The 27,600-nt window shown below is 39.3% G+C and overlaps 2 protein-coding genes across 5 annotated transcripts in view; both read right to left on the bottom strand.

The window, feature by feature from the left end:
* LOC6575222 (zinc finger protein 395) overlaps nt 1-16,551 on the bottom strand; it is a 157,838-nt gene extending 141,287 nt beyond the window's left edge. For all 4 annotated transcript variants that reach the window (XM_002001200.4, XM_032733671.2, XM_044008073.1 and 1 more), the window contains exon 1: nt 15,958-16,551. In XM_002001200.4, coding sequence (XP_002001236.3) covers nt 15,958-16,545 — 588 coding nt within the window. In that variant the 5' untranslated portion in view covers nt 16,546-16,551. The remainder of the gene's footprint in view (nt 1-15,957) is intronic.
* LOC6575220 lies at nt 16,533-18,122 on the bottom strand. The gene has a single exon (XM_002001198.4). It carries the CDS (start codon nt 17,291-17,293, stop codon nt 17,030-17,032), a length of 264 nt encoding a protein of 87 aa, XP_002001234.1. The 5' UTR covers nt 17,294-18,122; the 3' UTR covers nt 16,533-17,029.
* Nucleotides 18,123-27,600: the final 9,478 nt, after the last annotated feature.

Below are 27,600 nucleotides of genomic sequence, written 5' to 3'. Positions count from 1 at the left end.
GACTATCTCGATGCCAATGTGTGTCATCATATCGCCATTGAGGCTGTTCTGCATCGATGTGGCTGTTCGGTTGAGTCGCTCCCATGGATGTGTGTCTCTATGCTTTTTGTTTTGGATATTTGTTTGGTTTTGTTTTGCTTCTGGTTCCTCTGCCTCTTGCCCATTTGCATTTGCATGTGGCACACGAAGTCAAAAGCTTAGTCATAACAGAAACTCAAGCGCTACGTTGCCCGGTTGCAGGTTTCGAATGTGATGGCATCCAAAACAACAAATAGTCTGACCCATTTCGATGGCCGGGCCATGGCAACCAGCCCCAAAAAGCATGAAGCGAATGCGTCGCCACTTTACCACTTGGGCCACCGAATCAACATAGGCTTGCGAAGTGCAGAAATGGGTCAACAGATGTTTCAGGATGGCGGAAAAGCAGCGAAAGTGCTTTACAAATTAGTTGCTTGATGGCCAGCATCTACTCGCCAATTGCGTTGATTAGAGCCCTAGGCTAGTTGGCTAGCATATGAATCAATGTGAGGGCTTCAATCTTCTTCTTCTTCTTATTCCCCTTTTTTTAGGTGAAAGCTGTATTGCCGTTCCCCTGCCCTTGTCACGTACCCAATTAAGGCAACGCACACGCAAAACTAAGCAAATAGAAACCCGATAGAAAAAACACACACACATAAAGAAGAAGAAGAAGAGGTAGAAGCAATTGGTAGATAGTCAAGTTGCCAGCTTCCCATGGCTACTAAGCAAAGCAAACAAAGCCAAAACAAATTGTTGGGCCTACTGGTAATTACCTATGGCATAAATTTCGTCACTGCCCGGGATGGTCAATAAACTTAATGGGAGGGAGACTCAGCGCGACTGCCTAACGAACGGTGTCTCATATTTGGATTTGGGTTTAGTCACACATACATATACAGCAGTGTATGTGTGTGTGTGTGTGCCTTTGAGTTGCTTGACCGACCGACACACAAAGCAAAAAACGGCAAACGGCATATTTTTGGACTCATGACGAAATCAACTGAATCTTCCACCTGCGGTCGCTGCTCTCTCTCTCCCTCTCACTGCCACACACTCACGTGCTCTCTCTCCCACTCTTTCGTGCTGTTTAACGCACTTTTATAAATAAATTAAATCTGACACGCATTCAAGACGACGCATTACCCTAGCCGTGGGCGGATATTATTCATTTTGGCAAAGGCTCGATAATTTCATTCTCTCTCTTTTCCCCTCAAACTCATCCATCTCTCTACACACACACACACACCCACACACACTGAATCTATAGTTTATCTTATTGATATAGCCGAGTTGATTCGGGAGAGCGCATTTAATCTTCGACCTGTTGAAATTGGTTTTTGGTTTCTTGTTCTCTTTTCATTTCTTTTCTTTTCTTTTGTTCTCTTTTATTTTTATGGTTAATTTTCAACAGAATTTGGTTTTATATTCGTATGGTTTCTGTTTTGATTGTCGGCGTTTTTCGATGTTGTCGCTGTCTGCTGCGCTTGTTCTTCTTCTTCTTCGTTTTCTTGGCATTTTTCGTGCACGCTCAAAAGAGAATCCCCAAAAAGATTGGATTCAAATTACGGTTTTTTCAGGCTTCGCTGCACTAACAGCGACGACGCCACAAAAGGAATCTCACACACACACACACACGCAGACACTCGGGTAGACAGATATGTAAGGGTGATAGAGCGAGAGAGAGTGAGGGAGAGTGAAAGAGAGAGCGAGCGAGCGAGCGAGTGACGTGCTGAAGTTCGTTTGCCTTTGGCCACCGCCAGCACCACCGCCGGCATTTGCGTCGCAGCCACCAACAAGTTTGTTGACCTTCAGCCGGCAAAAGGTAGACAAGGATCACCTGTTGCAGCAGCTGCTCGTCGGGACATTGTTGCTGTTGCTGTTTTTGTTGTTGTTGTTGTTGTTTGCAGAGTGTCGAGACATTGAACCCTCAATGTCGCTCTCAGTGCATTTCAATACCACAGCAACGAAAGAGAGAGATAGAGAGAGCGACGCTTGCCGGCAAAGGAAACCCCCGCTTTGATTGCCCGATCCCAAGCGGAAAGATATCAGAAATTCTTGTTAAATTATATGCTTCCAATGAATAAAACAGTTACATATGAATATATACGAATGTTCTTTATACATACATAAAAGATCTGATATATCGTATTTGACAAAAAAAAAAAAATTAATCAAGCGTTGATAGGCAACTTGTGCCCCACTCACACTCACACTCGCACTCATATTCGCGCTCAATCTAAATTATTACATAATCTCATGACACTCGTCAGCTGTAATAACAAATAAAATACATAATCAACGGATGGCAGGGAGCGGCAAGTGCCACAGACGCAGACGCAGACGCAGGCAATTGCAATTGAAATTCTTTGCGATTTAAACAGCGAGGCGCAACAAACCAATTGACGCGATAAAAAAAAAACACACACACACTTAGATAGAGAAGCAGGGCAGGGAAGAAACACACACACACAGATAGAAAGAGAGAGAGAGAGAGAGAGAGAGTGAGTAAGTGAGTGAGTGAGAGAATTCTAAAATATGTAAATGCCTTTGTTCCCCTGGTGAAATATAAATAAAATACCAAAACACAAAAACCAACAATCACACACTCACATAGATTCATATATATGTTGTGTGTGTGTGTGTGTGTTTTTTTTTTTCAAACCCAAACAGTTCGAAGAGTCAAACGGGATCAACGGCTCGATGTCGGCGTCGGCGTCAGCGTCAGCGTCAGCGTCGGTCGTTCCCGAAAGTTGAATAACCCAGATGGGCGTCTAAACACAACGTTAAACGCCGGGAGACACTGCACGATATGCGCTCACACACACACACGCTCTCCCTCACTCACTCTCCCTTTCTCACCCTCCCTCTCTTTCTCTAATGCTTTGCAATTTGATTCAGACTGAAATTCCTTATATTAGTTAGTCATCCAGCGACTTTTAATTCTTAAGTATAAACTGCTGAATAATGCCGCAAGTTTCTAGGAAACGCAGTGAGCACGTCACAGTCTTGACTTCAGCAAGTGGGATAGACCACAAAAGCCGGCTCTGATATCATAGTTAACTAATGTAATGTGCCAGACTCGATGGCCACTGCGGCTAACAAGCTGATTATATATATATTATATTATTTTTCTTTGCACATTTACGACTGTCAAATCAACAGCTTAGCAACGTTTCAGATTTCAGTTTTCAGTGCAGGGAATACCCTTAATACATACACTCGGTATATTGAGCATATCCAATTGCATTTCCGATGCGCATAAACTACCCAAAATGCTGCCCCTCTGCTGGCAAACCCTCAACAAGGATTTTCTTTACAGTGCACATGTGTGTGAGTGTGTGTTTGTGTTTGTATATGTGTCTGTGTGTGTGTGTGTGTGTGCGTGTTGTTTCCATACGCTGTTGAAATTTATGCGAGAGTTTCCTGTTTCAATTAAATTTTATTAGTAACGATAAAATTTTACGAGCTCTTATTGTAATCGAGAAAATGTCAAGAAAAATGCCAATGAAAATGTTAAGCAATTTCATTGCGAACTCACTACAAAAATGTTTGCCAAAGTTCAACATAGACGCATAACTCACAACAAAACAAACGCGAATCGGAAATGTCATATAGATACACCTCCTAAGTTATATATATGTATCTGTATATATTGTTAACTGAAATTTAAGGAAATGCTTCAATTGATGCTTTCAATGATTTCCGCTCTATCAACGTCATCGACAGGTTGCTCAAAGCGAACGGGATAATAGGAAGCAGCGTGCCACATTTAAATGATGACGTCGCACAAAGCGTCCACGCCTACGCCTTCGCACACGCCCACGCCCATGTTCATTGACACGCCCTAGTCGATTGGTAATGAAACGCACAGCTGTTCGCAAAGGCATAAGCAAATAAGTGGAAAGCCATAAATATGCGAAAATGAGTGAAATAAAATTGAAAGGATTTTTTTTTCTTTTTTTTTTTTTGCAAAAGCAAAAGAGCTTTTGGTTCTTCTATTTGTTTGTTTCGCCTTTGCTGCAGAATGTGTTAAAGGCGGCTTAGGTGCCTAAGGCAGATGCCACGTAAGCAACCAAACAGCTAGACAGAGAGGCACAACAACAACAACAGCAGCAGAAGCAGCAAAAGGTATAGAAAATCTACACACATTGCGTATACGCAGCGTGCGCCGGAGACAATAAAAAAGTTGCGTACCAGATGCCATTAAAACGGTTGCGATGCCAACGCCTACGCCCCCGCCACGCCCATTGCCATTTCAATGGACAGCAGCAAGAAAGCTAGCACAAAGAAGTTACATACATACATACATACATATATGCATGACCGAAAGGCAGCAGCAAAACAAAAAGCAAAACAAAATACGAAACGAAAATTCGTGTTGAGGTGAAAACTTGTAAGGCTGAAAAAACGCGGCCCGTCCGCGTTCGCAACATTAAACCGTAAGAGCGTAAAGGCGGAGGGCAGACGGCAGACGGCAGACTCTTTTGCCATGTATGGAGGATATTTTGCATGCTGCACGGAGAATGCCGTAAAATCCAATTTAATCGCGTAATTTACGCATGATTGGCATCGAAAATGTTTTACAGCCGATGACAGCAGCGGCGCCTCCTCAAAGCTCGAGCCACTCGATTTTCTTTCCGTTTCGTAATGTAAATAAAACGAAAATAGCGCGCGAGAGACACTGATAGAGAGTATGTGTGTGTGTGTGTGTGTGTGTGTGAGAGTGGGAGAGAGAGGGACAGAGGGGGCAATGCGTAAGAGGGGCAGGGCTGGGCAGAGGCGTGATGACGTCGACGTCGACGTCGACGCCTACGCGCTCCAACACAAAGGCAAAAATGCGCGCCAAGGAAAACCGAAAATGAAGAAACGAAATAAACAAAACAAAATCGAGAAATAGACGCCGAAAGCGAACAAAGCTCAACATAACGGCCACAAAAAAAATACACACACACACACACACACACACACAGAGCCAAAATGGCGGCCATATTGCGACGCAGTATTTGGAATGAAGAGCTTGGGCGGCTGCCATTTTGTTTTGTTTTTAGCGCCATCTCACTCATGCCATCATCTCGAAAGGTGTGCGTGTGTGTGTTAGTTATTTTTGGGCCAGTGGACCGGCCGGCTTGGCTTGGATGCAAAAGAAAAAGTTTTATGTACAACTAAGTGGATCGATCATAAAAATATATATAAACTAAATATTTAAGCAGACCGCACAGCATTTAAGTAAATCTGTTTACATTGTATTAAAGTTATCCGGAAAAATTCCTGAAATTCTCAGCGCATAACTGTGAAACTTTTCATGTTGTTTTCAACATTTCTTGCTTGAAAATGTTTACTCTAGGCTCATAGTTCCATTTACGCCAATTGAAAATAAATATTTACCAGAGTAGTTAATTAATTTGGCAATTATGCAGCACACAATGCGTAAGTAATTGAAGGTTATTAAATGTTCAAATATTGATTCATAGATATATTGCAATAATTATGGAATAGTTGAAGCCAATTCAGCTCAATGTGAGACATTTATATAACTGAGATGTGTTAAAAGCTTTGAGGGTCTCCATGAAACGGATTCAATTATTGAGCTGTTGCTCTGTCTGTGTCTGTGTGTGAGTGCGTGGAGTGCATTGAGTGAAATCGCTTTCCACTAGAGCTCTCAACACTGTGCAACAAATTCAACTAACTGGTTCTGCCAGCTGTGTGTGATAAGCCGCATACGATAAGCACATAAGATTTACAATCGCAGTGCGTCGCGGGATTTTAGCATTTGATATGCGACTGACACTTGAGCTGTCGATGCTGTCGATGCGGCTGCTCCTGCTGCCGTCTGCTTGATTCCCCCTGGGGGGAGGCCACATCGAATAAGTTGCCACTGTCAACCTAAACGGCGCAACGTTGGCCCACAAATTTGTAGAAACCAAGCACACACACACACACACGCACTCGCACACACACATACATATGTGTTTGGCATCAGATTGTAACAGTAAAAACTGTTGCAGTTCCACTTCCACTTCAAATTACTATCAAATTGGATGCAAGCCTTGGGGCACAGCAACAGTTGCAATGCATTTGAATGTCGTGGAAATGCCGCACACACACACACACACACACACACACACACACACACACACACACACACACACGCACTGCTGCACATCAAACAATTGCTATTGCCCTCTTTTCACCAACTTTGGCCCCTTTTTTTTGTTGCTGTCGAACATTTTAATTTGATTAAATTTCATATGACCCAAATACCGGAAACAGTTATTTTTGGTTTCCCCAGACGCGCTTCCCCAAAGTGACAATGGCCGCCACATTAAGCAAAAAAAAAAAAAAAAAATCCCAAAAAAAAGTAAACGAAAAAAAGAATAAGAAATAAAAGGAACGAGCGACCGAAAGAGGAACGAGCTAAATCACGTTTAGGGTGGGGCTGCCCACAAAGATCCGTTGGGGTGGAGGGCTAAAGGGCTGGAGGGGTGGTGTTGTATCTTAAATTATGCGAGGGTTGCCCCATCGCACAGCCGTTCGTACAGCCAACGGCAGGAAAACAAAGGCACAACAAACAAACGACTCGCATTGTCGATGATGACGTTGCCGCGACTTTGCTGACGTTGATGTCTTCTCTTTTCTAACCATTTTGCCACATGAAAAGCAATTTTCATGCGTGGCTTCTTCTTTGTTAAATGCGTCTCAAATGTGTGCGCATGTATGTGTGTGTGTGTGTGTGTGTGTGTGCTAGTGTGATTGTGATTATGTGTGTGTGTCAGCGGGCGGTCAACATTGCTGCGTATTTCCGCCACAGAGCCCAAAGTCGTGCCCAAGCCCGGGCCCAGGCACAGGCAGAGGCACGGAGAGCCGGTTTTTCTTCAAAGCAAAACCAATAATAGCAGCAGCAGCAGCAACAACAACAACACACACACACAATCAGCTCAGAGCGTGCGTAAAGTGCGTAACTGTCGCTGTGGCTCCGTTGTACGAAACGGGTTTTCTGCGTGGCGACAACAACAACAACAACAACAGCAGCAGCAGCAGCAAACTGTATACGCTGGCTCGCCTCCACAGGTCGCGCCATCTCTGTCGCACACTTGGACAGCGCTGTGATACCATGGTGTGTACAGCTGTTTTCTGTTTATCTCGCACTTTCCGCTTCTTCTTTACATTCGTGTTTTTGTTTACGTTCTGTGGCACGCACACGACCAACGAGCGCGACCCAACAACAACAACAACAACAGCAGCAGCAGCGGCACTTCCACTCACTCACGCACACACACACACACACGCATAGACGTATGTATATAGAGAAGGGTGTCTCACTCCAGCGTCTGTGCATGCGTATAAGAGAGACAGAGCCCGCGTGTGTGTGTGTGTGCCTGGCAAGTTGATTACTGTGATATGGAGCGCAGCGTCTTTTAGTTTCCAGCTTCGTCCTGCATTTGATACGACTAACAGGCTGTACGCTGACTAACTGCGCATCGGATTTCCCCATGCAATTGCCAATGACTATCCCCAATATATTATCCAATAACTACGCACAACTCAAGCAGCTCTGGGCCAACGCTTTCACTTTTAAATTAAGTCATAATTTTATACGCAAAAAACAATCATAATAAACGGAACACAAAGGCCGAGAGAAAAAACAACATAAGCCTTATCTTAACCTACATTTTGTGAGCTTATAAAAAAATACTGCGCATATTATAAAAGATCCAAAACTAGATTCAGACTTTGTCTTTTATCAAGTGGTTTCGACTATATTTTTATAAAACTGTCTGTCTGTCTGTTTGTCTGTCTGTCTGGCTGGCTGGCGGCTCGGCAAATAACGAAAGTTTTGTGATTAAGCTTGAAATATTTGAGGTTTTCGACTCAACTTCCGGCATAGGCTCTACTGATTAGGGAAACTAGCTTGAAAAGAGTTTCGGGTACAGAATCAACTATGATTTTATAGCACAGTGAAGTTTTTTAAAGACGTTATAAATATATATAGAGTTGTTTTCCCTGATTTGTGTTGAATATAATTGTGTATATTTCATAGTTAAATGAAATTAATTAGCTGAAAAATTCACCACAAAAATTTTTATATTTATAAAGGCGGAATAGTTTGTTGTTCCATTGTTTTTTTTTTTTCAGTTACCTTTCTTTTAAGTTTATTGTTTTAACTGCTTTTTATAAAACTATATTCATATCTTTTTCAAATACTAATCAGCTTTTGTTTATTAGAAAACGGTTATTATAATATATATATATATATATATATATTTAAATTAATATACAGCTAAATTTCTTTGCTTTTCAGACTAAGCAGCGGTACTAATATGCAACTTTTATTTATATATGAATATATTATATTTAATTTATAATTATATGCATGAGAAGTTTCGGATAATAAAAATATATTAGACAAAATATTTTTATAATGGGTATAGAAAATATATAAAGAAATCGGTTAATACTTGCAAATCTCGCTTTTGGCGACCTTTGCAAACTGCAAATCATTAATTAATTTGCGATAAACTATAGATAATGATTTTGATTATTACTTATCAGAAGGTCAAGAGATTGTCTTTCTAGCTATTAGCAGAAAAAACTCCTGATGCGAAAGCCTCTATCTACATAGTCTCTATATAGGAAGATAACTAAAGCATTATTATCGCACATTTGACAATTTGTAGTATGAATTTTCGCTTAAGTAAATCTGTTGTCCATTCAGAATTCCACATAAAAACACTTCAATAGTTCTGTATGTATGTATGTATGTGTGTGTGTGAATTTTATCAATATACCCACATATATATACATATACATATGCTTGCTGCCAATAATCTATTCAATCTCCGCTTCGTTCATGAGGCATTTGCCGAGCACTTTGTGAAAATGTGAAAAGTCGGAGTCCCTTTTTCTCTTGCTCTGTCTCGTCGATAAATAAAGACAACCCAAACGCAATGGCCGAATGCCGAAACGTGTCCATGCCTGTAACTCTGGCTCTGGCTCTGGCAATCCTGGGCTGCCTGCTGCCTGCCGCTCGCAGCCCGCTGCCCTCTGCACTCTGCCCTTTGACCCCCTGCTGTTTAGCCCTGGTCTGGCAGCGGCTAACGACCTGCCACGGGGTCTCGGGTTTTCGCTCGCTGCATTGCTATGGTTTTTATTTCCTTTTTTATGATATTTTTGGCCTGCTAAAAAAAGTAAAATGACAGTTGACGACGGGCCGACTGACTGCTCGAAATTCTGGCTGCACTCTAATGACTAATCGACCTTGGGTCGCAGGTAAAACCTTAGCAAACTTCGCGCTCTAATTGGAAGCAATAAATTGTTAGGCTACGCTTAGCATAAACAGCTTGAGCTATCTATCGCATATGAAGCAATTTGCTGTCATTCTATTTACGTTCAATACTTCAAATCGGTCAACAAGCTGCAATGACCTTTTCTGTGTGTGTGTGGGTGTGTGTGTGTTTTGCGTTCAACGATGCAGGTTGAACGACATTGGGTTCCCCTTGGGCTCGTCTCTCGGATTGATGTCAATGTTGTGTGACGAAAGGCATCAAGAATGTCTGTTGCCTGTTGTCCATCAAATGTCATAGTTTTCATTTCAATTTTCGTTGTCTTTCGTTTTTCCGACAACTCACTGCTGCTGCTTCTTCTTCTTCATCTTCTTCATGTTTTCTTTTTTTTTTTTTTTTTGGCAACCCAAATGCCCAGTTTTTGGTCACAAATGGTGACAAATGACTCATATGATAATATACAAAGAACAAGAAAAAAGAAATGAAACGTAGGCCACGCGAACCTGAAATACCCTAGCTGACAGCAGGTTGAGCTGTAGATTGATTTATCACCAGGTAAGGGCGAATGATTTGTTAGCGGTTTTCTTCGTTTATGTCAGAGGTAAATGCTGAAGTTGACTTAGGATAATCGAAGACAAAAACCAAAACAAAATCTATAAGATACATATTCAAATCATTTCAAATTTTAAAGAAATTTTCTAGATATTGAAAAGTTTATATAACTTGCATCATAATGGTTATCCATTTCATAGCTTTAAAGACGTCTGCTTCTTCTCATATCCTACAGCTAACATGACAAAGCTCAAATACCCTATACAAAAGTGATGCTTGCGATGTCTTCCTCAATAGAAAACTCGTTTGTAATCTCAAGTTGTGTGTGTGCTTCATTCTAAGCGAAGGGAACGTCTGAAGGTGAGCCCCAAAAACTAAAAACCGAAATCAAAACGACTTTCAAAAACAACAACAACAACAACAAAATGCAGGCAGCTCGTTTCAGTTTATTTTTATTTTTATTTTTTTTATTTTTTTTCTGACTTTATTTCGTTTTTATTTTTGGGCCTTTTTAGCTTGAGATTTCAAAGCGCCTTTTTTGTTGTTGGCTTTAATGGTTTGGCTTTATCGGCCTTACACACACACACACACACACAGCATAAATGCACACCTGACACACACACATACACACATAGATAAAGCTCACGTTGTGTTTATGCCAGCTTGGTATGTGGGTCAATTTGAAATGGTTTTGATCAATGCAAAAGAAAGAATGATTGAATGAGTGAAAACTGATTTTAATATATTGACTGCTTACGTTATATGTATATATTGTCATTTATGTATTGATATGTATAACTCTTACAAAATCAAATAATTCACAAACATTTTAGATTGCATTAGGCTGGCTAAAGAAGGATATTCCTGTTCATATTTGGCACATCCCTTTCACTTCATAAAATTCCCTTGCATTTCCGTTCGCAGAACTTGTTAAGCAACCGCAAAAAGAAACAAACCAACAACAACAAATAAAAAAACCGTTTGCTTTTCACTTTCTTTGGGTCAACAGTTTTTTACGTTTTTTTTTTTTTTTTTTTTTTTGTCTCAGCATGAAAGACAGACGAGCAGTCGAACAGTCGCAGATTTATGGCGACTGCGGCACTGCCATGGCCACGGCCATTGAAACATGGCCAACTAAAAAATTGCAACTGAGACAAATTTAAGAAGCAAAAATTAAAAAGACAACTTTAATTAAGTTCTTTTTGCAGTCAAAATGGGTCGACAGAGAGTGAAAATAGAGCTAAAAATTCATGTCAAAAAACATAATTAAAGTACAAAAATAATAAATTTAACGCCACTGCTAAACAACATTTTCAATGTCGTTGACTGACCGTAGCTGACAGAAGTCGAACTAGGAGCAATCCGGGAGCTGAAGCCAGTCCATGCTCTGCGGAAATTCTAGCTAACAACAGACAGACAAAGCCAGCTGAAATACAATTTTGAGCTTGATAAACGATGTCTGACAATAGATGAAGCGTTTTCAGCTTTAATTATGCTGGGCAGGTAAATAATAATCTAACGATATTTGAGGGCTGTCCATTGATTCATTGGCTGGTAATTAGGCGGCTGACGCGGCGTATACGTCATCGTGAATTGAAATGAAAATGCGAGCAACAAGTTTCTCGCATTGAAATAACCTTAGAATAAATTGCCTCACGTTTCCGTCGAGCACACACACACACACGCATACATGCACACTCAGGTACTCTACTCTAGAGAGCCGGCCAAACTAGTTGGGGAGTGTAACAGCAGCAACTGTGTGTGTGTGTGTGTGTGTGTGTGTGTGTGGTGTGTATTTACTCGTTGCCATAAACAAAAGGCTGTTGCTCAAGTCGAACAAAAATTCAAATTGAAATATTTTTATAGACTGCGTTTTCCCCATTTACGTAGCAACAGACAATAACAACAACAACAACAGGCCAAATACAACAATGGCTCATTGTATGAAAAAAAATAAATAAAACTGGCTCGCAACGCACGTGAGCATCACATGCCCAAAACATCTAGCGAGGACAGCCTGTAGATACTGATAATGATATATACATACATATATATATATCACTTACGTCACATATAATACAAATATATATGTATGTATGTATATAGATTCGTCTGCATATTTGAGTTGCGATTATGAAACTCTGTTTCCAACCAATTACCGATTGACTTACAACGCAAAAACAAAGACAACGAAAAACCCGAAAAAGCTTCGATTTGAGTCGAGTTGATTTTCGAATTTTGGGTGTGTAATTTATTTACTAACTAGTTGACCAGCTGGCTGGCTGACAATGTGGCTACCGATGAGGTCATAAACCACATACATAAGGGCTAAATGAAGCTCGTTGAAAAAGAGGCAAATGAAACTTATGCTAGATAAATTGTGGATTAAGCATAGATCGTTTTTTTTTAAAGATATATGCTAGGTAGATGTACATCAATATTTTAGAACTTTTATTTGTTTAAAGGAAAAGAGAATTTAGTTTACTCTAGATACAATTTATCTAGAAGAGCAGCCAATTTAGAACTCTTCTTACTTAGGATGATCCACACTGTATAAATATTTGAAGTTAATTACCAATAAATTTAGATTTAAGCTAAATATAGATTACAAAATATAGATTCTAAAATGATAGCAAAATTATTGTAGCTCTCTGATAGATCGAGTTTGAAATACTTTTAACTAACTCTTGGTTAAATTCTAAAAAATTAGCAAATTATTTATTATATATTATATATTATAAAAACCCCAATATATTATATATATATCAAAATTTTGTAGAGCTTTCAAAAGCTTTGCAAGTTCTATTTAACTACACATTTAACAAAAACTAAAGGAAATACCGTTTCTACATTGATCAAAAGAAAGAAAAAATGCTTTGCGTAAAGCTTATTTCATTAAAAATTGTATTTTGTTTTGTTTTCAAAAAGCAAAAACGTGAGCTCAGGGTCAAACGCGTGAGAGAAATATTTTTAGAAGCAGCATAGGAAAAACAAAAAAAAAAAAAAAAAAAAAAACAGTGTGCCCACATCTTGTGAGATCGATAAAACTATGGGAATGAGATGTTGGCGCTGCGTATCTGTTAGATACATTGAGACAAAGCTCTCGCTCTCTTCCAGCTACAGCTGACAAACATATTGACAAGCCACACGGAACAGATACGGGCATCTGAGTTGGCATTGAGACTGGCTATCTCTATACGTATCTGGGTACCTATGTATCTTTGTATCTGTAACTGGGTATCTCACAGCGCACACACACGCCCCACTCAGTGCAATGCAATTGCAAAAGTACGAGTATTTAGCGATTATTAGTGGAAAAGCTACAGCCGAGAACAGGCGGAAAACAAAAGCAAAAACTAAAGCACTGAGCGAGTGTAGGAAGTGAAACGATAAATGAGCGCAAGTAAACGAGAGGGAGAGAGAGAACATATTGAAAGAGAGAGAGGGAGAGAAAGAGAAAGAGAGTGAGAATGAGATGTGGAGATAAATAGAAAACGCAGCTCGAGGCTGATGCCGGTCTCAATCGGCTCTGTGTGAGTGTGCGTGTGTGTGTGTGTGTGCTTGTTTGTATCTCTCAGATACATATAGTGGAACATGCAGCAACGCTTATTAAACAATCTATGACAACTATTATCAATAATAATTTTTTACGTATGTATTTCAGCCTGACTTATGACGCAATTGAGCAGCAATAGCGAATATTCTATATAATTAGCTTTGAGAAGCGTAAGGCGTCAATTGAACGCCCCGGCTATAGTCGATATGTATGGCCCCTTTGTATGTATGTATTATAGAGCAAAGTATGTTTATTTAACCCTGAACATCTATCGCACATTGCTTTTATTTCTTTTAATTTAATTTTTCTTTTCTTTTCCCTCTTTTAGTCTAGCGAATTCCTTCACGAATTTAATGCTAAACAAATTTATTATTACGACATCGATGGCATCGTCATGGGCATCAGAATCGGCATCGACATCGGAATCGAGCGATTCTATAAATGCCAGCAAGATGTTTCACTTCTTCTGTAATCGTGACGAGTGACGTAATTGCTATAGGGGCTGTGGCCCGGTAAACGATTGCTCGGAGGAGCACAACTCACGGCACACAACGTCAGCTCAGATGTTCAGTTCAGCTCAGTGCAGAAGCAGAGAGTCGAAAGGCTTCTCAAATAACCATATTCTCTTAAAATCATCTATAATTCTTATGTGTTTATAGGGCATTTATATAAGCATTGATCACATGATAAGATATTCAGTGAAAATATTTATCTAGCTGCAAAGATTATGATATTGTGATGGCCTTAAATCTTAGACTTCCATAGATCACAATCACCTATAGAGCAGACTCTTTTAGAAATTTAATATCTCAAAAAAAAAAAAAAAAAAAATCATTTTGTTATACAAAATAATTGAATTTATTTTCGATAGACATGCTAAAAAGTTTTTAACTTAAACATGTAATTCTTTGATCCCCATTTCTAACATGTTTATCTATTAGGGAGAAATATTTCGAAATTATATTCGATGCATAGCTCGATTAAGCGCAGTACTTTATGTTTTGGCGGCAGCAAAGTAAAGTAAAAGGAAAATGCTAAAAATATAACTTAGTTTGGTTTGGTCATATAACATGACTCTGTTTATACTCAACTAATTTTATATAGAATATAATATAAAATTAAAAATATGCAAATTAAGTTAATACTTCTACTTCAGCTCATGGATAAGGGTAAGCATCTCTGAAGATTGCTTTTATCTCTGCAATGGAGCAACAACAAAGTCATTAATTTCACTGGCTTATATAAGGTAGAGTAGAGATTTCATACCTAAGAACTTTATTCTATTCAAATTAGACACGCTCTCAATATTGCTCCTGCTCTTACTCACTCTCTCTCACTCTCACTCTCTCTCTCTCTCGCATTACTTAAGATCTAACCTATGTAGACAACTGTAGCTTGAATATAGAAATTTGTATGATGCGGCTTTTTGGATTTGGGCCATCCCGGGGCAACTGTGGAAGAAGGCCACACTCATTCAGTTAGCCGCGTTAACCCAGTTACGTGACTCTGAAACGCGAATTGCGACCCCCAAAACCAATTTGCCGTGCCACATAGAAATGCATTGAATGCACATAAGTGCACAAAAAGCATATATACACTATATTATATATATATAAACATAGAGATGCTCACACGCACACTCACACGCACACTCACACTCTCACTCACACACACATACACATCAAAAGCACATAATGTGTGCAGCTATGCTGCCCCCTAGCATTGTTCGGCTACATAGATACATAGATATGTATGTATGTGTGTGGGTGTATATATATGTGTGTGTGCACACCCCCAACATGCTGGCTGGGGCTGTCGCTGGGGCTGGGACTGACCTTGGCACAGTTTTGAATGCCGCCAGCTGCTCAGTTCTGGTCTTTTTGTTTTTTTTTTTTGTCATGTTTCTTTTTGTGGGCGGACGCAACGTGCAACCAAGCTGAGACGATCCAATCCAATATATAACTAAAGCTTCATTTATATACCATATAAATATCTGTACATTAGTATAGATATATACACAAGTATATACCCACCTTTAGCTTGAATTAATTGACCAAAGAAAACAGTTAATAATCATCAAGTGCAATTGACTTTCATATTATGATAATTGTTCTATAGCAACTCTAAAAGATAATTCAATTATCCGCTATGAATATGATCTTAAAATAGATTTCTCTATGCAATGCAATTCCTTGGTGTGTTTTCTTAAAGGTTTTTTTCTTTTTTAGCAAAAATTTATAAATATAACTGAATCTAAGTTCCATAAAAGTCGTGAAATCTTTTAAATATAAGATCGATTCAGATATTTTATTCTTGTTTGTGAACTAATACTTAAATGCTCTTGAAACTTAAGAGAAAAAAACAAATAGCTGCTAAGAAGTAAGATTTCAGTAAGATATCAACACATATAGCTGCAGACTAAGCACTTAGGATTTCGATTTGCATTGCATTCCAAGTCCGAATTCAAAACCTGATTCCATTTTCAGAATCTTATATTTGTTAAATTATGCAAATGAGATTAACATCTAGATGGATGGTTCTTCGACTCACCTCATTTCCAACTGTGGTTATCTTGACCAGAACCTCATCTTTGGCGACATCATGATAGACCACATCGCCGCTCTGTTCGCGTCCATTGTAGGTGAGAAAGATGCGCTGGCCGGGCTGCAAGTGAATGCTCATAATGGATCGGAAGCCGGGTCCGATGAGATCCGATTCGCGGAACTCCTTGATCATGGCGTTACGTCGTAATGCCTGGGCCGGACTGATGTGCACGTTGGCGGCGGCAGCGGCGCGTCGCGTCTCCACAATAACCGATTCCGAGGATGAGGCCGAGAACGAGGAGGAGGACGAGGACGGGGACGAGGACGAGGACGAGGACACGGACGCGTTTGCAGACGCGGCTGGTAGCGATTGGGTCTTAAAATCGAAGCGTACCATATAGCGAGTGTCGGCATTCAGTTGGGCATCGCCTGGCGTCAAAATGGTGGGCGGCGGCATCGGATCGGGCGTGGCGGACATTGACGTGGGTGTCTTAACGTCCTGTATAACGCCCGAGTACCAGAGGCCGTCGGGGCCAGGTGCGCACACCTTGGTGCCAATGATTGAGCGTTTGGCCAAGCGGCGGCTGGTAGACATTTTGCTAAGCTTCACTCACGGGGTTTACTTTCTGGAAGAGTGGGAAGTTCGGGTGGGGGCCTACCAAGGGCTTAGCGGCTTTTTCTTTCTTTACAGTTTTTTGTCACACTTTTGTCTACGATTTTCCGTTTTATCTTTTGCTGTTTGTTTGGTATTCTTTTTTGTTTTTTGTTTTTTTTTTTTTTTTTTTTTTTTTTTTTTTTTGAGTTGAGTTTTTACTATGAATTTAGGAGTTGAACTTGGCTTGTTTGGCTAGCAGCAGCATTTTTAACACTTGACATTTTCTGCTTTTTATTCTCCTTCTACTGCTTCTTCTATAATCTTAACTTTTTTCTTTTCTTTTAATTTTTATTTTTAATAAATATTTTGCACACACTTTTTATTGCACTTTCGTTTCGTGTCGGGTTTGGAAAACAACTCCAACAACTTGTTGCACAGTGTTCTCGCCGTGGAGCTACCGTTTCTTGCGAAAAGTATCTTCAACTTAAGTCTGGGAAACGTTTTTGGTTAATTTGTAAACGTTGATCTTATTCAGCTCGATCAGTTCTTTGATAATGTTCTTGTGGTAGAGCTCGAGGGAGAGGGTGACACGCTGGTTGAGATGCTGATTGAACAGTTGGCGCTGGGCGGGCGTACTCCTATTTAGATGTGGATGCAGTGCATCTGCTGGGCCGGACCGTTTCACATGCTCGCTGTGCGTTGTCTTGGTGACGTTGTTGTTGTTGTTGTTGCGTTTGTGCCTAAGCATAATCCAATTTTAAGCGTTTGCAGCCTCAGCTTGACAGCGGTTGGCAAATCACAAGGGACAAACAGAAAATGGGGCAAACCGAGAATTTGTTGGAGTTGCTCTAGCGCGGATGTCACATAAATTTCGATCTGTTTACAGTTTTTCAAATCTCTTCACTTATCGATATGTTGTTATTTGCAATTGATGTTGTTGTTATTGTTGTTGTTGTTGTTGTTGTTGTTTTTAATGTGCACGGACTGATTGGCGTTTTATTAAGACACAAATATACCACTAGATATACATATATATTTATATTGAAATATATATATTTATTGCTCACTTTGCTTTCACGCTGCTTTCGCTGCCGGTCGTTTCACTTTTTCTTTTCTTTCTTCCAAGTTTATTTCTTTCTTCTCACACACACATATGCACACAGTGGCACTAGCACAAAACACGCACACAGAATACACTAACAAAGCGCGAGAGAGCAAAATGGATGCAATCTGCTGTCGCCGCTTCTGATGCTGCACTGTTTACTGTTGCTATTGTAGTTGTTGTAGCTGTTTGTTGTTGTGTTTGTTTGTGTTTGTTTTTGTATTTTTTATATATATTTTTTTTGTTATTGTTGGGCATTACCCAATATGTTTGATTGCATTCAATTAAGAAGCATTTACACTGTTTATCATTAGTTATTTTATTTTCGAATTTATTCGTATTGTTTTGATTTGTTCAGTTTTTTTGTTGTTGTTGATATTTTCTATTTTTTGGCGTCTACTTCGACGACGAGGGCGACTCGCAATAAGCGCTTATCGGTCTGTACACGAGAGTTGGCTATCAAAGACTGAGCGAGCGAGTAACGAGTTACAGTTACGCGCAGCGAGCAACACTCAAACACACACACACAGTCGCACACAGAGCTCTCTCTTTCTCTCTGTGTCCCTATCTGTCGGTTTCTCTGTTGCTGTTGCGATTTGGTTTGTTGTATATTATGCTTTCGTTCGTACCTGCTTGGAAAACTACATAAGTGCAGATATGTGTGTGTATGTGTGAGTATGAGTATGCGGTTGTGTGTGTGTGTGTGTCTGTGAGCGTAGTCTGTTTGAGTGTGTGCAAGTTTTTCCCCTGCTGACAGCATAATACGTAAAACACTTGAGGAACATGCTCTTGAAAGCGTCGAAAATGCATTCGCCACATACAGACACACACACACAAACCTACATAGGCCTCAATCGAGTTAACAGTTGTGGCTATCGAAAAATGTTAGCGTCTATACTAACTGTTAATTTGTTATTTCAATGTGTCAATGTGCAAGTGCAATAAGTCCCCACGCATACATGCACAGACACATATAGTTTATAGTTAATATACATATATTGTAAATATAACATTTAATATTGCCTTTCGCTTCCTTGTTGATCTGTTATTAGCGGCAATTGGTATCAGTAGGCAGTAACGAAGTCTACTTATCAATATGGCCAGCCAGCCAGTGCTAGCATCTGTATTTGTGAGTGCCTGTATATGTGTATCTATGACGCCATCGTCGGCTTGCCAGCATAACAGCAAATGTCGACGTCGTCGTTTGTAGCTGCTGCCAACCCCAACCCAAAAAAAACTACGCAGTTAACAAAAAGTTAAACACTTGTCAACATTTTTCACAACGTCAACAGAGCGCCGCATAACTCTGTATTTGTGTTCATATGGGTATGAGTGTAAGTATGTTTGCGAGTGTTCGCGCATCTGAGCGAGCGCGATATCAACAACAGACCGAATTTGGATAGAGAGGGAGAGTGAGAGACCAACTGTCAGAGAGCGCGCGCGAAACACTGTCAACACGATAACAGCTGTTGTCGAGAGAGCAGCAACAATGTTGCCAAAACAGCTGTTGAGCAACCAAACCATAACAGATGAGAGTATGCTTTTATCTTTGCTCGACTTACTCATACTCTAATAAAATATATAAGAACTACAATCATTGTCAGCTCCCGAGATTTAATGTTCGAATTAAACATAATTTATTATTAATCGTACAAGCATATAATAAATCATTTTTAATTTAGTGTATCTATCTTCGAAAACTCAAGTAGATCTGTAAAAATATAACAATTGTAGATACTGATTGAACTAAACTATTTTTGTACGCTACGTTCTGTAAATGTATTTGTATTTTAATCAAATTTTAATTAGTGTTGTTGAGTGTAGCTGCCATGTTAATAGTTTTGTTTTTACAGAGTATTGCTTTAATAATCGCCGGCCGGTTTTCTGTCAACGTCACAAGTTTAACAGTTGAAGAGAGTATTTCATTTGTGTGCATGTGTGTGTTTAGGTATGCGAGAGTGTATCTTGCTCTCTTTGCTTCTCAGCAACTCACAGCTGTTATTATGCGTTTGTTTACATCGGCAACAGCTCCATGTTGCTGCTGTTGTTGATGTTGCTAATGTTGTGATTGTTGTTGTTGCTTTGCTGCTGCTGATGTGAATATTGAACGCACATAAACACAGGCACACATTTATGTACGCATATGTGTATATACATATGTACATATGTATATAGATATATATATTTCGAATATTTTGGGGGCTCTCTTTTGCTGCCGATGTTTTATGCTGGCTGTATGTTGGGCTGTAGCTACAGCTATATTGGCATTGTTGTTGCCTTTGGAATGACCTCTGTAGGCATACCACAGCGACGCCGCCGCTGGCAACGTAGGCGGGGGCGTGGCCGAGGGCCGGGGCCGAGGCTGTCGTTTTCTGGGCGTACGCCGCCTCGATATCCATCAGCGCTACGGGAGCCAACTGAGTTACATACATACACACACACACATACACACAAAAATATGTATGTATGTGTTCATGTACAGGCGCATAGATTTATGTTGTTGTTGCGTTGATATTTTTGGGGTGGATTTGAAGGCAGAAGCATTTGTAAAACGCCATTTGCGATAGATGCCCAAAAATGCGCTGCGTAGTTAGCGCGGTGTGGGTCAAAGGCAGAGGCTGCAAAGTTGCTTAAAGCTTATCGAAAATCTTTACAATGTAGTGTTATACACTTGTTAAGGTATATTTTTATGTACATTTGTATATGCATATGTATGTATTTGTAATTTCAGATAAATATATTCATATTGGACAACCTGTAACCAGCAATGCCGCCCAACTGAAAAGATGCGCTATCTGGCACATTCAATTAATCATTTCTTGAGTGAAAATTCCGCAGTCGCAGCAATGGCAACAGCAACGGCAACAAGAGCAACAACAAAATGCGATTCAGCGGAGCGTTGCCAGCGCTGTCGTTGAGCATAACAACAAATACGCAGTTACGAAAGGAAAAAAAAAATCGGTTGCCGCAGCAGCAGCGCAGCAACTGCCGGTGCAATCTGTATGTTACAAAACCAAACGAAACGAAAAGAAACGCAAAAAGCAAAAGCAAAATCAAAACAAAGCGTTAGACTGAGTAAGACAACATCAAGCGCATATACATACACACACACAGACTCGCGCTCTGACATATTACCAAACTGGAAAATAGGTCAACCAGCTGAGAGGGCAAATCAACTGTCAGCTTGCTCGCTCTAATGCTCTCATAGAGTCAATGAGAGGCATGTATCTGTGTGTGTGTGTGTGTGTGCGTGCTGTGAGAGAGCAACGCTTAACATTGTAAGAGTACACAGTTGACAATTAGAACGGGAACTGCTGTTAGTTAACAGCGGCCTCAATTCCTCTGATTGGAGTGAGCTGTCGGTGGATGGATACTCGCTGGGTGGTTAACAAAGTTTATATATTTACGTAGAGACATATATGTATGTGTATTTATTTTATATGCTAAGCTGGTCCTACGAAGCAGTATCTCAGCTTGGACTAGGTAGTTCTCAACAGAACTTTGTCATTTTATTAACTAGTTATAATGTATCCTAAATGGGTTTTACTTAATTTTCGTGTTATTGCTGAGTTGTCTTCTAATTAGATGTCGTATACTTTCACTATAATCCGAACATTTTGAGCCGTTCCACTGGTTGGAAGTATTCCGCTAACAATATAACAATTCCATTGATGGAACATCTTATACGAGAGCAAAATCATAGATATCGCACTCTTCGTCTCGCACTCTTCTCTCTCTCAAAGAGCAAGAGAGATAGCAACAAGATGTATCCAGGAAGCCATCTTTACGCAGCCAAATGATCGCGCTATCCTTGTCTTGCATACTGGTTAATTGCTTGCATTCGTTTGCCCATTAAAATAGCAATGGCGCCTCGATCGAGATAATTGTTTACAGTTATTATTATATTTATATCGAAGTTCCTTTAATGATGCAGCGTTTATCGGCGTTTGATGTAAAGAAATTGTGATTTATGTATTTTAGTTTAGTGAATGTTTGATTGATATATGTTTATGTATATGTACATATATCTAAGTGTTTAACTTATGAATATGTTCTAAGCTAGCAGTTTGAACTAGGTGTAAGGGACTCCCCAAATACCAAGCAGAGCTACGTATATAAAGATATGGCTTTATAAAGTCAGCTTTGCTAACAAATTTACCTTTGTAAATCTTTCATGTGGCTTGCAATGAATGTAATTGAGCCTAATTGCTGAGCTGTCCAAGGCGCATGTCAAGTTGTTCATTGCGACCTGCCTATTTGTTTGTGTGCACGTTTGTTTATGTGTGCGTGTGTCTGTGGCATGAAAGTGTGTTCAGATGTCCATCAAAGCTGTCAGTGGTCAAAGCAGGACGCTGCGTTCAGCCGTCAGTTTGGTGGCATTGAATTTGGGATTAAAAACGGTTGCAAGCTGCGTGCTAGCTTATTAGATGTTTACCTGTATGTTGTTGCCATTGTCTGCAGCATTCGGAGTATGTGACGGGGAGGGCCTAGACGATAATCAAGTTAGCAAATGTTGCTGCGACTTGCTGTGATTGATGTGCACATACATGTCAGCGCCAGGAAGCATAAATTCTAGACAAAGATGAGCGCTGATATATGCTTGTGTCTGTATATGTTTGTGTCTGTGTGTGTGTGTGTGTACATGGAAGCCAAGTGCAATTCGTGTCGGATTGTGGCAAGAAAAAGACGTCCAGTTGCTAGTTTCAGATATAAAATTGATGTTATGTGCAGCATTTTGACAACCGGTTGGCCACGCTGCGATTCACCTGTGTGACACAACGCGCAGAGACTTGACATGGCTAACAAACTAATTTCACCGATCACCAAATGGCCGCTCCCTATGACACACACACCCATACCCATACATGAGCATTGTTGACATTTGGTCATATATTTTTCATAGAAAGAAGCAAAAAAAAAAAAAAAAAAAATAAAATAAAAAAATAAAAATAAAATAAAAGCCAAACAAACAATTTCCTTGTTCCGCACAAGACACTTGCATGTGTATGTGCGTGTGTGTATATATGTATATATATGTATGCCACAGTTTGTGTGCTCACAATGCAACAAACATTTTGGGGATTGACTTTGCGCTGAACTATCGGACATAATTCCCTGCCTTGGGGGCTGAGCTCTGAGCTGTTCTATGTTAACTATCTAATGCAACATTGCAACAGCAACAGCAACAGAAAACAGCAACAGCCACAGTACCAATAACAATAATAACAACAACACTGTGACCAAAATGGGTCATTTTGCAGCAGTATGAAACATGTTGACCCACATTCCATGCGCTCTGCATAAAAAATTATGTACATATGTGTGCATACGTGTGTGTGTGTGTGGGCATGTATCTCAGTAAATAGCGTGTGCATGTATATGCCTCCGAACAGCCCCTCAACAATAAAAAAAAAAAAGCAATAAAACTCTATAATTATTACAAATATTATTATTATTTATTATTTTCTTAAAATTGTAATTAATTATTTAAAAAAAAAATAGTAATTAATTTCGAACTCTATAAGTTCTACAATTAATATTATGTTACTATTAATATTTGTTTTATTTTGAAAATTTTAGTTCATCGATCTTTATTATAACCTGAACCCATTGAAAATGGGAAATCAGGGTATAATGGTTTTGTGAAAAAGTATTTAACGGGCAGAAGGAGTCATCGCAGACCCCATAAGTAGTGCGGAATAGATGACTTAGAAGAGCGCTTTCTTGGAGGTTAATACAGTGAAGTACAACAGTACAGCCTCCATATGTGGGAGGCAGTATCAGATACTCCATCTTTAGATACGTTCTTTAGTCTCGGATCAGAAAATTTATGCAGGGCTGCAGGGTCTCCACCACGGTAGGGCCTTCTAGTACTCGTAAAGCACCACATATCTTTATTCTCAATTCTCATTAAAGTATATAAGTATATGATTTTTATATTTCAATCTAATAACTCTATGTTAAGGGACCCCCACCATACCTGGTCTCCATGATTGATGTTATCTATCTCATTATCATTGATATTATTAACATATTATTATTTATATAATATACAATTTATCCTAATTAAAATTATCATTATTATTGCCATTATATATGAATGTATATTAATTAATAAATTAAAATGAAAAGTTTGGTATATAAATTTCTTTGTATTTTCTTACATTATTTATTTTATTTGCATTATTATTACAAATATTTTTATATTTATTCAAGTCAGTAACATTAACCGATAGATTATAATAGAGAATCTGCATTTATTTTCGAATCAAATTCATCTTCCCAATCTTATTGTTCTGCTTTTTTGTGCCATTTGAATTCCATTTCTATATAATCTCAACTCAATTGGCTGCCCCAGCATCAAGGACAAATTCGTTGTGCCAAGGGCAGGCGCGCTTTACTTGACCCACTTTTTGAGCTCTTCGCACATATCCGCGGTACATGTCAGGGCTGCTGCCCGAAACTGGGGCAACAGTCTTTTGTATTGCCCCTCAACCCAGGAGAGTGGGCATTTCAATAAGCTCTGGCAGCTTTTGCTGTTCACTGCTTTCTGCGCGTGCTTGAAAGCTCTTCGTCCGGCATTAGGGTGGCTCAACGCAGCATGTAACTGAATGCTAGTCGAGCCCAAAAGTATGCTACGCTCGTGCCTATGAGCTGCAATTTTATTAATTTTATTAATAAAACTTGAATTTTATTTTATTTTATTTTTTAAGAATTCATTTATTGTGGCTTTTATTTTAGACTCTATAGCGCAGTCATCGTTAAACCTTAACCTATGTTATGGGCTAGAAGCCAGTATTTACACTATTTACACAATTTACAATTATTTACAATGTTCATGGAGCTCTGTGGTCTAATTGCAGTTTTTCTTTATATATTGATAACTACTCCCCATATTTTATTATTGATCAAAAAGCTTATCGAAAGCTAGTTATTTAATTATATCTCCTACACCTTTAGAGCTAGAGCTTGCAAATTTGAAATGTAGACTTATATGTATTTTATATAATTTCGATTTTTGTTGTAATTTACCCCCACCCCTATATCCACCCCCTCACCTTCACCTTTGTAAAAGCCGTATTTCAAGTACTAGAGACGTGTGCTTTGGAATATACATACATTTTCACATTATGATTACGCCCTGAATAATTCAACAAATAAATTCTTATAATGTTGCCCACACTACAGCGCAGCCCAAGCGCAGTCGCTGCTTACTGCGCAGTTAGCAGAGCGCGTTCTAATACGTGCGTGTGTATGTATGTGTGTCGAAAAGAAGTGCAGACTGATTAGAATATCAGATTAGAGGGTTCAGGGTATCTTCTAGTCGAGCAGTCTCGACTAGAGTCTTCTTGTTTTATTTTGTTTCTGGCACTGTTTACTGCCTGCGTGATGTGCGCACTATAGGTCCGTTTTTTGCCGAGTGTAACACCAAGATACTTTACTTTGTTAAGTTTAGGTATTTGCACTCCCAGAGTTGCACAAGGCAGTCTCCTCTTTGCGTTGAAAAGCTTACGTGGGCTGACTTCTGCGCATTTTTGCTAACGTTTGGCCAATTTTAGAGCTCCAATGAACAGTATTATAAAACTTTATCAGTATTATAAAATTAATCAGCTATTCGACTTCGAGTATATGGCTTATGCCTATCGCTTGATTCAATAAACGATTTTACCACATTTTAGACTCATTCACAAAAGTGAAATGAGTATATTGGTTTTGTGCAATGCCCGTCTTGCTGTCCGTCCGTCTGTCCGTCTGTCCGTATGAACGCAATCTATTTCGGCGCTATTGAAGCTAGAGACTTGAAATTTGGAACACATACTCGTGTATATCTCCGATTTATAAAGTGTTAGAATTTTCCCGATCTACCCCCTAGGGGCGTGGCAAATCGGAAAATGCATTTTCCAATATACCAGAAATCATGTTTGTTGAAGAGCTAGAAAGCTTAAATTAGGTATGTAGGTCCGCGCCGACCACCTAAGATCACAAACTATGGCGGATATATCTCCGCCCATTAGGGGCGTAGCAAATCGGATAAAACTGTATCTCCTAAAGTTATAAACCTAGAATGCTGAAATTTTGCACGTAAGCTGATGTTTTAATTCTATGAATATGGGTGAAAAAATTATATATCTACTAGTTTATATCTCCTAGAGCTTAAGAGCTAGAAGCTTCAAATTGGATAGTTAAGTTACTGGTAGCCTCCTCTATCGATGCCCCAAAAATAATTTTTAAGCCTCTTTAGGGGCGTGGCATATCGAAAATTACCCTGTAATTTTGCTGTAATTGCCTGTAAATTTTGCATTTAGGTTACCGGTTGTTTGTTCTAAGAACAGGGTAAAAATCAGGAGTCTACGGCCATTTAATATTTAAGAAGAAACAAATTTAAACTATTATTAATAAAATTATTCGACTAAGAAAATGAAAAGTATTAAGTGCCATTCAGTCAAGCTCGCACCTTCCCAATAAAATATCTATTTTATAAAAAACGAAATATGTATGAACAAAAAAAAAAAATTAAATAACATAGTAGAGGTTAGAACCTCCCCTACTCTAACATTGCTTGCGTCGCTTTTAGCACCCGCACCACTGCTCTGCTTGACCAGCTAGTTGCTAAAATAGAATAGCTTAATAAGAGAGCGTCATCAGACAAAACTACAGTAACGGCTAGAAAGTCCAGAAATGAATCGAAATTCTAAGAATGTGAGAAAAGGCGCGCTTCTGTCTGTACGCATAGGATAGACGATGAGTGTGTGCACATGCATAGGAAAATCGCGCTGATCTGCTGTTAGCTTGAAGCCGGTATCCAATATATGGATATAAATATATATCAAAATTTTATAAATTATATATGTATGTAATTTGAATGCAAAAGCTATCGATGATTTTCCAATTTTAATGTTTTTTGTTGCGCACTAGACTTGAAAATTGCACTATATACTATGGTTGATAGCGTTTGGGCTGTGAATGAGTCTTCTGCAATCGGTATCGCCCGACTGCAACGTTCTTACTTGCAATAGCGCCGAAATAGATTGCGTTCATACGGACAGACGGACAGACGGACGGACAGCAAGACGGACATTGCACAAAACCAATATACTGATTCACTTTTGTGAATGAGTATAAAAAGCGCGAGTGAAAACCCGTTATGTTTTATTTTCTATTCTTCTTTATTTTCGCAAAGAATGCGTGCACTTATTTTGCGTCATCAGATTAGCTCCCCCAAATGTTTTATCTTTGGTTGAAAATCAAAGATTGAGGCATACTTTAAATCTGGACTATGCTACCATAAAATTGCTGAAAAAAAAAAACAGGAAACTAATTGGGAAAACTATGGAAAAAAACTATATAAGCGACAATAATCAAGTGATTTCAGAAGGAAATAGAAGAGCATTAGTTCGAGAAGCTTCGAATTCCCACGAATCGACCACCAAGATTAGGGTTAAAATCAGTGTTAAGACGAGCTTATCAACGGTCCAAAGAGCAATTAAGAAAGTTAATTACTTAAAGAAACAGAATGTAAAAAAAAAGACACCAGTCGATAGGCTGAGAAAAGAAATACGCATTAATTTTGGCCGGGCAAACATGACGTGGTCTATCCAATGGCAGCATGTTGTCTTTTCTGATGAGAAAAATTGAATTTGGAAGGAACTGATGGCTATAATTATTATATCCATGACCTACTCATAGAAGCTCATTATTTGGAACGGTTTCCAAGCCGCTGCGGCGGGGGGTGGTGTGGCATTGGTGTAGGTATCACTTGCAAGCTTCAATTTTTGACATCGCGCATGAACGCATTGGACTATAACATCGTGTTTAAAACTGCTGTTCCGCATTTCTATAACCTGTCTGAAAAGCGGCATTAGATTTTCCAGCATGATAATGCTCCAATTCAGACCGCCCGATCCCTGAAGTCCTGGATTCAGGGCCAAAAAATTGATCTCATTTTTTCCATT

Source organism: Drosophila mojavensis, unplaced genomic scaffold (genome assembly GCF_018153725.1).
Source record: "Drosophila mojavensis isolate 15081-1352.22 unplaced genomic scaffold, ASM1815372v1 contig_231, whole genome shotgun sequence".
NCBI classification, from domain to species: domain Eukaryota; kingdom Metazoa; phylum Arthropoda; class Insecta; order Diptera; family Drosophilidae; genus Drosophila; species Drosophila mojavensis.
This window is presented reverse-complemented; position numbering and strand designations above follow the sequence as displayed.